At 35.8% G+C, this 9,940-nt stretch overlaps 1 protein-coding gene across 1 annotated transcript; it reads right to left on the bottom strand.

Moving 5' to 3' along the window:
• Positions 1 to 2,953: 2,953 nt before the first annotated feature.
• LOC132151588 (peripheral myelin protein 22-like) lies at positions 2,954 to 5,594 on the bottom strand. Its single transcript, XM_059559806.1, has 5 exons — positions 5,411 to 5,594; positions 4,430 to 4,519; positions 4,207 to 4,300; positions 3,883 to 4,023; positions 2,954 to 3,780 (listed from the first exon to the last, which is right to left on the bottom strand). Exons 2-5 carry the CDS (start codon positions 4,505 to 4,507, stop codon positions 3,620 to 3,622), a joined length of 474 nt encoding a protein of 157 aa, XP_059415789.1. The 5' UTR covers positions 4,508 to 4,519; positions 5,411 to 5,594; the 3' UTR covers positions 2,954 to 3,619.
• Positions 5,595 to 9,940: the final 4,346 nt, after the last annotated feature.

Here is a 9,940-nt window from a genome sequence, read left to right as displayed (position 1 = left end):
GCTCGATTTCCCTGTTTAACCATAGGCCTATGAAATCAAATGAAAACGAATACTTAGTCAAAAGCAATAAGAAAATAAAAAAATAAAATACTTTCGAATTTCGAAAGTATAGAATAATTCTAAATGAAGACTTGTGTCACAGAACATGGCACACTTAGAGATTGTATTCAAACTTATGTTAAGCCTATACTTAAATTAAAACAGGTTTGATTTAACGGCTTAATATTATCATCAGTACCTAACCAGATTAGCTCAAGTTACTAAATCAAGTAATTCTCTCTTCTTTTGTGATCTTTTGACAACAGCAGAGACGAACTGACAACAATCAAATTGATTGTCCTGTAAGTGTAACAGCAGCAATTTCATGGCATTTGGCTCCCTTTGCAGGCATTTGTAATAACATGTACATAAATTGTTTATTTTGTATTTGCCTACATTATGTATTTTAACAGTGTTATTATTAATCAATCATTATTGCCTCATTGTTTTTTCATATAATGCATTTTAAGTCATTTGATGCCTTAGGTCTGTTTTTATAGCAACAACAACAACATACAAATATTACATTATATTAATACTTCTTTGTAAATTATTATTTGAAGTAACAATTATTATTTTGAAGTAAATTATAATTTGAAGTGGTGTTATTGTTAAAACCATGGTTAATTTTTGTAAGGGAACCTGAACAAAAAAATAAAAAATAAAATAAAAAACCTTTCACAGGAATGTGCCTGAAAGTGATAAACGGGTCTCGTTTTTACCTAAATTATTTATAATTTATTTTAATATATATTAAAAATGTATAAGGTGTGCATTGTAGCTGACACCTAAATGAACACATTACAATTGTTTTATGACTGCAACTCTTTCTCCTCAAATGCTATTGAGCTTCAAATTTGTGTTTGAGTCCATGTGAAAAAAGTAGCATAATTTACATATGATTTACAGTTTATTTTAATAAATATCAACATTCAATTCAATTGTGCATTATAGCTGACACCTAGATGAACATTTACAGTTATTTTTATGACTGTAAGTCATTCTCTTCAAATGCTACTGACTTTAGAAAAGTGTATACCAATATCGCGTAAAAATAAGATTTGTCACGAAAAATCATTCCATTTGCTGAAACACAGAGAAAGTTGAGGCCAAATTAAGACTCAACATTACCCCCTAGTGGACGAAAACGTCGCCAATTAGACAGCCTTGCCTTGTGTAGACATTGCATATAACCCCAAAGAACCACATAGTGTCCAACCTACTCTAATATTATTATAACCTGTTTAAATGTGAACAAGGGATCTACAACATTAAAGGAAATACTTTATTTATACCTTGTACAGGAAAAATCTAAAAGATTGGCACAACTATGGGACAAGGTTGTGCAGCAGCGAGCATCACAACAGTGAAAGGAACCTGAATGTTGTAAATGTGTGAATTTGTATAGAGCCCCATTCCTGTATTTTGCCCGAGGCCCCCAAATCACTAAATCCGCCCCTGGTAATTTATTATATTCAATCTGTTTGCTATTTGTATGAAATGTTATGTAATGAAAGGTTTTTTTTTTTTTTTAGAAAGTTATTTTGAGTTTTATAAAAGTGCTATAATGTAACTTAATATAACTTGCTATAATATAACCTGAGGCGTCAGACTGGGGGTAAAACCAGTACTGATTACCAATGCCCCAAAGGAGAACAGGGCCCTTGAAAAGTCTGGAATATATATTTTCAAGGAGGGTGGGGGGGGGGGCATTAGGACTGCCTATGCATAGGGCCCGGGATCTTGTGCAGCGCCCCTGGTTAACACTAAGCATTATTAAAGGATTTAGCATGCAATGTTGGTGAAAAATACTAGAAAATTTTGGCAGTCAAAACCCCACCAAGTTTTGAAAAAAAACAATTGTTACAGTATTTCCATATCTACTTGTTTAAAAAGTAGCATAATTTACATATTATTTTCAGTTTATTTTAATAAATATCAAACATTCAATTCAATTGTGCATTATAGCTGACACCTAGATGAACATTTACAGTTGTTTTTATGAATGTAAGTCATTCTCTTCAAATGCTACTGACGTTAGAAAAGTGTATACCAATATCGCATGTAACTTTAGAGACGGTCCCTAAATTTGAGACTCTCGAACGTCCAACGTCAAGCCAACTTTATGGCTTTTTTTTTTCTTTCTTTCTTTAGTTTTCTTTTCTCTGCGCCGGATTGCTGATGTCCTTTACCCGGGCATATATGTCCATCCATCAATTCTGAACATTCAGCTGCAAACATGAGGTGCGAGCGCTCGCGAGCGCGGGTGGGAGAATGGCGCATGTTTTTTTTTTTTTTTTTTGAGTAATTGGGATGGTGCCCCCTCTGGGAGTTGGTGACCTACGCAGCATTCGTACTGCGGAAGCGGCGGTACTGATTGGTTATGAATAAGACATGACAACATAGGTTTTTTTAGGTTTTCAAAAAACCTTTCATTTCATGAGAACCTCAATTTCACGAGAATGCTGGGAATGTTTTGCTGTTTTTCTGAGATTTCCCAGTGTAATTCTGTTTTTAATATCATACTGAAGCTTGCACATTAACATAATATGACATAAGAGTTTTTTTTTTACAGTCTTATCAGTGACTGCATACTGATAAACACTGCCTTTTCTTCACTCACGCTTTGATTTCTGATCCTCCAGACCCTAAGATGAATCACATGTAGTCCATGAAATGTCATCACTGTGTCAAATCTGTTTTCTTCATCTACTGACAGAAAGGCTGACCTCAGTGTCTGTGCTTCCTTTTGGGAGGGTTTTGCTTGACTTTTCAGATTTGTTTTCTACATTGCATTTCTAGCTGGACACCAAACAATAACAAACTAAGTCTCTATTACAGTGTACTTCAGCATCTGACTAAAAGTGTCCACTGTATCTTGGCCTTTCTGAAGTATTGAAATTTGAGACAAGGAAAAAAATATTGATATTTATTTATTTTTCTTAAACAAAAATAATACAGAAATCTCATAAAGCGATATAATCACAGGTAAACTATGTGTCCTAAAATGTTTTGGTGAGGTCTAACACAACATTTGAGCCTATAGGTATATCTAACTATAAAATTCAGCAATGGTAAATACATAGCACCATTTCCAAAGACTTTCAAGCACAAAACGATACTATTCCTTGTTTTATTATTCTGGAATCTGGATATAAGAGAAAAATTCAAGTCGGCGTCAACAAATTCCCTTCGAGAATACACTTTATTATGACATTTTTAAAATAAGATATTTGAAAAGGGTTATAAAACATAATAATAAAAAAGCATGACACTTTTCCTATATCTCTCCTCCTTGAGTAAAATCTTAAAAAGTCAGGGCCTTCATTGACACTTCATAGCATTACTATTTACAAAAAAGCCATATAAAAGTGATATAAATAGGCTCACCAGCCAAAGACACCTTTTTTGTGTGTGTCATGCACACTGTGTCTTCACTGTATTCAATCTTCATGAACTGTCAGTTTCTTTAATCACATTAGGGTCTAAATATTCAGGCCTGGAGGAGACGGCCATTAGGTTAGAGTCTGTCATCTGAGTAGTGTTCTCAGTTCTACAACAATCCCTGAGACCTAAACTCTCATTCTTTCTTCCTCAGGACAATGTAAATGAAGCCACTGATGAGCGTGAGTGGGAAAGCCAGCCAGGCCAGGACGAAGGCGTATCCGTAAGCATCATTCTCATTTTTCAACTCTGGACTCATCACCGTGTAGATGATGGCCCCGCTCATCACAAACAGACCTTCGGGAGACAGAAAGAGAATGAATAAAAACCTGTAGACGGGGTCCTTCAGTTGGGATAGGTGAAATTGGGATCTGATAGACCCGCTGAGGAAATACTCACTGGCAAGGACCTGGAAGACGGCCGTGAAAAAGAAGCGACCTCCCTTTACAAGAGTGAAGAGCTGGCAGAGGAAGAAGATGAAGGAGATCAAGCAGAAAATTGTGGCTAGGATCATGAGGGCTTGAACTGCTTGAAGCCAGTCTGACAGATTGTAAAGAAACAGAAAAAAAAAAAAAAACAGAATGAACATTACATCGCTACTAAGTCTTATGTTTCTCTTTCTCATATAAGAACACATTTTGTCGTTGTACTGATGATGCTTTATCCCCCCTTTGGAACTTTTAAAAAAATATAGAACTTTTCTAAGAATTCCTGAAGACTCACCAGCATCACTAGTCCCACTGCAGTCATCTACTCCATTCTTTTGTGTGCAGCCATACCAGAGGTGATAATTCGTAACTCCATCTGTTCTCCAGGCCTTTTTTATGTAAAGAAACACCCATATGATCACATCTACACATGAACCTATCCTTTAATAAATTCCAGCTCAGAAATATGACCCACTGAAGCAAAAGCAAGCAAGTCAGAGCTCAAAGATGATACTCACATTAGCACATGTGGAGATGAAGAGAATGATAAGGTCTGTCAGATGCAAGACTATCGTTGCTAACAGAATGGCCAGCATTTTGAGGTTCGTCTAAGAGAATAGAAACAGAAAGTAATCACAGTTCCTCCTTGAATACACACCTGGCGGCTTTATAGAGGGCAGCGTTTACTCGTGCAGTTCCACATCTGACCACCAGACCGCGCTGCTATCAAACTTATCCCAACACAAACACCCGTTCAGTCCTGTCTGTTTTCTTTCTTTTTTTCTCCTACATTTTAATCGAAAACATCTGTATTGTGGAAACATTACGCTAATAATTACACTAATCACACTGCAATGTTTGAAAAGCCATCTAAATATCTATATGTATCAGTAAAACACGTCCCACATGCAGTCACGTCACTTTTGCCGCATTTTTTCCACGTCTTAACTGTTTATCTGTTGTTGTTGTTTTTTTCACCCCGCCTCAGAAAGAAAAGATAATTAGAGGCTAACAAAAATGTAATAAAATTAAATATTTGTTGAGGACGAATTTAGGCAGATTTCGGATCCATACAAAAAGAAAAGGAAGGAAAAATTTCAAAGCAGCGTTCCAAAGCATTTGTTTTCGTCCAGACCAAAACTCCGCGAGCGACTATGACTAAAATCAAAACTTTACAGTTGCTCTTATCAAAATATTGGCTATTCGGAATAACAGTGTAAAACTAATACTAATAATATAAATAACAAAAACAAACGTATTAAAAACATAATAAGAAGCGCAATAAGAATAATAGTAATAGTAGCCTATACTTAAACAACAACAACAAAAAAACTTCCCAAGAAAAGACAAACATGAGCTAAAGTAAGGTTAGGACGTCTCCTGAAGGAAAATAGTGGTAAACAGAACTGTGGCTGAGTAGCCTATCTCCTGAAAAAACGTGCAAACATCCCATAAATGAACCAAAGTAAAAAGAAAACGTCCAATGTTCTCCAACTTACAGGTGATGGGAAGAGAAAAAAATCCTTGAAAAGCGAAAAGAGAGCAGGAAGAAAACACTGGGTTGCCTTTACTATGGGATCCCACTATAGATTCTCAAAGCACGAGTCTCTGTATTCCAGATGTAGTACCACAGCAGTATTTGTTTTTTTCCCTCTCTTCTATTCTTTTCTTCTTTTTTTCTCGGAAACGTGAGAACACCGCCCTGAAGCGTCACTGCGTCACACTCTTTCTTTTCCCTCCCATACTTCACAACTTCTGAATTTAAAGGCTTAGATAGAAAAAATAAAAAATAAATAAATACGCAATTAAGCATTTATTCAAGCGCTTTAAACTTTTCCCACTAACGATTTAAACTTAAACTTATGTTGGTAGACTTTAAGGGAACGTTAACCCTTTAATCACCATACACACAAAATGTGATTGGTTTTATCATAAATTCATGAAATTAGCTGTATGGTTATGTCACAGAGAGCTTTTGTGTTTTACACACTTTTACAGCATATTCAGCTTTGTCCTTCATTTTGAACACTGTGATGTAGTGGTATAGGGCGCGTCTAAATGTGCTAGTGTTTATAGTGTGTACTAGTTTGTGTGGAGCCCCATAGGCCCCTCCCAGTGGCCCCACGGTATGCCCAGAATGCTGGCATGTATCTGTTTACTTCTGCATCTGGACTGCATAGCTAATAGATCCCAACTTAGTCGCTTTGAAGTTAAATACAAACAGGATTTCGACTTTTATTACACTTTTTGAATAAAACATTCGTCTTGTAACTCCTCGCAAATGCTTGATCATATTGACGCTTGAAGATGTTTTGGTGCAGTCCACGTGACTATGAGCGCGCCCTTCTTTGTCACGCCCTCATCAGGAGTCCCATGGCAGCAGCTGTGTTTGTAAATACAGTGAGGGAGGCGTTCCCTGTGCCAGCCTGGGTTTTTTTGTTTGTTGTTGTTTTTTTTTTTTTTTCTGAGTGCTGCTTAGGGTTTGAGTGTTGGATGGCATAGCTGTGGGTTGGCTCAGGAGCTCTGCTGTTCTGTGAGATGGATGGATTATGGGTCAGAGTATGGGCTAGTGCCGGCAGGGCAATACGTTTACTCTGATCTCCCCGTTTGATGCAGGTCATAGGGAGGGTCATAAATATACGGCCATTCACTGAACTGTCTGACACAATGCTGGCAGTGGACCTTATAAGTGGACCTTAAAGTCTTAGCCTTGTTGCTCAGCAAGATTTTTAAATTGATTTATCAGTAACTTTTATAAATTTAAGAAATATAACAACTTAGTAAGGACAAATAAACATGGTAATAAATAAATAAACAAGTAAATTATTATACATAAATATAATGAATTAACCGCAAGAGGTTTGTGAGATGATGAAAAGCTAATAATTCATTAAGTAATTAAAATGTGAAATAATTATAATTAATAAAGAATAGAACAATTAAATAAATAAAACTTAAAAATGATGACAAAAAATTACATATTTTATTTATGAGTTGATGAAAAGTATTAAATTATTACTTTTAGTTGTATATATATATTCAGAACTATACAACTTAAACTTTTAGGTCAAAGGGGTTGGACAAAAAAAAAAAGAATCTGAGAATCCCTGGAATAAGGAATCATCATAAGAACTTCATATGACTTTGCTTAAAATCCTGAAACTTTTTTTAATTTTTTTTTATTAGATTTAGCTTCCCAAATGTTTAATGTGATCTCATTCTTTTCAATCTCACTGTAAATAGAAGGGTTCCCTCCATGGGAAGGTTAATTATGGCTCGCATGTGAACAATGAATGATGCCAGAAATGTAATGCGGCTGTTTATAACATAGTTTGACAGGAAGAACCACAGGCCATATGACTCCATCTTACTAAAACAACATCTATTTACTATAAGAAAATTCAAAATTCTGACTTAAACATTTCCTTGTGATGAAGCAGTCAGTGATGCCAAAGTGACTCACAATTGAGACTGAGATGAGCGAGTATGGTTTAGATCAACATGCTGCTTGAGTCAGAGAGCTCTTGGTCTGGCTTCATTTAGTTTATTGACCACTAAACCAGCAGAATGTGTCATGACCTGTATTTTAAGGCTGAATGTGGTTATCTTAAGTTTATCTTTCACATTATAAACATTAATGCACAAGTTTTTGTTTTTAAAGAACTACAGTTTGATTTTGTCGCATTCCTGCTTTCACATTGTCATTTGGGTTTTAATTTCTGCAATTTAAGACAGAATGTGTTCATGTCAACTGTAACAGTACCAGAGTTCGGAAAATCCCCTTCACGCCAACCAAACTGATGTCAAACAGGTCTGCACCAGAAGCTCCAGTATGGAAACGTCCATTGAGAAAAAGTAGTTGCGGATAATATAATATTTATGAAATAAAAGGCCATATAAGTGCACTTAGAGAGACACTTTTTAAACAGTGCCTTTTTCATTAATTAAAAATAAAAAAGTAATTTCTCAATCATAAGGTTTAAATTATCTTTCTTTCTTTGTGTAGTACTTGAGTTGGAATTTTAACTGTAGCGTGTTATTCAATATTATAAGCTAATATATTTAACTGTACTAAATTGCAACTTTAACATCTTTACAAATGTCTAATTATAAATACATTTAAACACATGACATACAGAAAAAAAAATATTAAAGTATATGTTAGTTTACTATAAATTCATACATTTTAACCATATTTCAAAGACAAAAGAAGTAATTATGAAATTACATATAACTTGGTTAAAACTTTACAGACCAATTCTCACTATTAAGCAGTTGCTTATTATCATTCATATTATTAACATATTGGCTGTTTATTAGTACACATATTCTGCATATTCTAACCCTATCCTACCCAATATCTAAACTTAACAACTACTTTTAACTATTAATAAGCAGCTAATCAGGAGTTTATTAAGGCAAACATTGTAGTTAATGGTTTAGTAATAGCACAAATTTACCTAAGTAAATTTATAGTAAAGTGTGACCTTGAGTTCTACCTAAGTGGATCAAAAAGCACTCAGTGCTAATTCCATTTCATATAAAACTATAAAACATTTCCATTTAACATGCATCTAAGTGTGTGAATACGTTACATTGAGTTCAAACTTAAGTATATAAATTTAAAGTATATTAATTATATAACAAGCACTCTTTTAAAAAGTACCACAAGTGTATCACAAAGGCTCTATACTTGTGGAAAAAGTGATATGACAATTCATTCATGATGTAGTAACGAAGTGTGTATTTTGTTTGTTTGATGGAAACCACTTTGCTTGACTGTACGATTACATCTAACTTCATTTCGAAGCTCAGTCACAAATATTTTTTGTAGGGATTGCATTTTATCCTATGCCAAAAGCTTGATGTTTCAAAACACATGCTGTGACTAAAATCTTTTTCCGTTATTAGCCGCTAGCTAGCGTTCCTCGTGGTCTGTCCTGGTGAGTCACGTCCCTGAGGCCCGTCTGCTTCGAGAGGAGACTGGTTTAGTAGGAATGACACTTCACGGCAAGCCACGCCGCATAAGGAAAGCGTGACAGTAATCAGGGAGGTTTCGTTATTAGTTATGGATGCGGAACAACCTTGGGAATTTCACATGTGTCTGGAGAGCAGGAGGAGCCACCATCATGCTGGAGGGAAACCAGCAAAAAATAGAGCAAATTGAAGTCATTGACTCGCAACGAAGAGAAAAAACTTCATGGGTGTGGGCTGAAATGAATATTATGTCACCAGAGCAGTGAGGGAGGACATCCTGAACAGATGAGGCTAACATGTTGAAATGCACTGGGTGGAGGAGACGAGCATTAATTCACATATGTCTCAGCGCTGCAATGGGTTAGATCAACAAATCACATTACGGGTTTGTCGAAAAACTTTGGCCGGTCTTTTGAAATCTGTCAACGGCATTCCCTTTTACCTTTAATTTCTCATGCAACGACATTGAAATACTAGCAACTTCGTTGGTCTACCAAAAGGTTTTGCATAAAACGTCCCTTAAGGCTACTTGTATCTTGGACAAAAGTTCACAGCTGTATTGTGGCGTAATGAAAGATAAGGCTTTGTCTGTAGCTCGAGGGCTGTAATTATGGTTGCTGTTTTTACTTTACTCATTCTCCCAGACTAAATCTGTCTACATGAGTAGCTTTGAGATCTGTGTTGGATGTTTGCGTTTCGCACAGCTGTAATCAGATATCAGGCCAGAGGGGCCGTGAGTCAGCTTATACTTGAAAACAGTGGCATGGCAATGTTTAAATGCGTGCAAAAGCCGTGTGCGTTTCGCTGAGTAGGGATAGATATAGACTCTAGGCCAAGTGTGATGTAGGTGCTCCTTCAGCCACTGTATGGGTGGCCTTCATTCAATAAGGAAAAGGGATTGAACACTGGGTCCGTAAAGGAGGTGCTGGGTGCTTAATGGTCCAAGATATCTATTATGTTTAATGTGATAACATTTAAATTGATAACACTGTGAATACATTTACAGTATTGCACATTTTTATGGTTTATTTCAGCTTTTTTGTGTCTGCTCA

This window comes from Carassius carassius, chromosome 1, assembly GCF_963082965.1.
Source record: "Carassius carassius chromosome 1, fCarCar2.1, whole genome shotgun sequence".
Lineage (NCBI taxonomy): Eukaryota > Metazoa > Chordata > Actinopteri > Cypriniformes > Cyprinidae > Carassius > Carassius carassius.
This window is presented reverse-complemented; position numbering and strand designations above follow the sequence as displayed.

Bases quoted from the DNA above. Each gene is read 5' to 3' on its own strand.
- LOC132151588 (XM_059559806.1), bottom strand. From the start codon at position 4,507: ATGCTGGCCATTCTGTTAGCAACGATAGTCTTGCATCTGACAGACCTT. The intron at 4,024-4,206 runs GTGAGTCTTCAG...ACAATCTGTCAG, and splicing joins CAGTGGGACTAGTGATGCTG to ACTGGCTTCAAGCAGTTCAA. The intron at 3,781-3,882 runs GTGAGTATTTCC...TGTCTCCCGAAG, and splicing joins CGTCTTCCAGGTCCTTGCCA to GTCTGTTTGTGATGAGCGGG.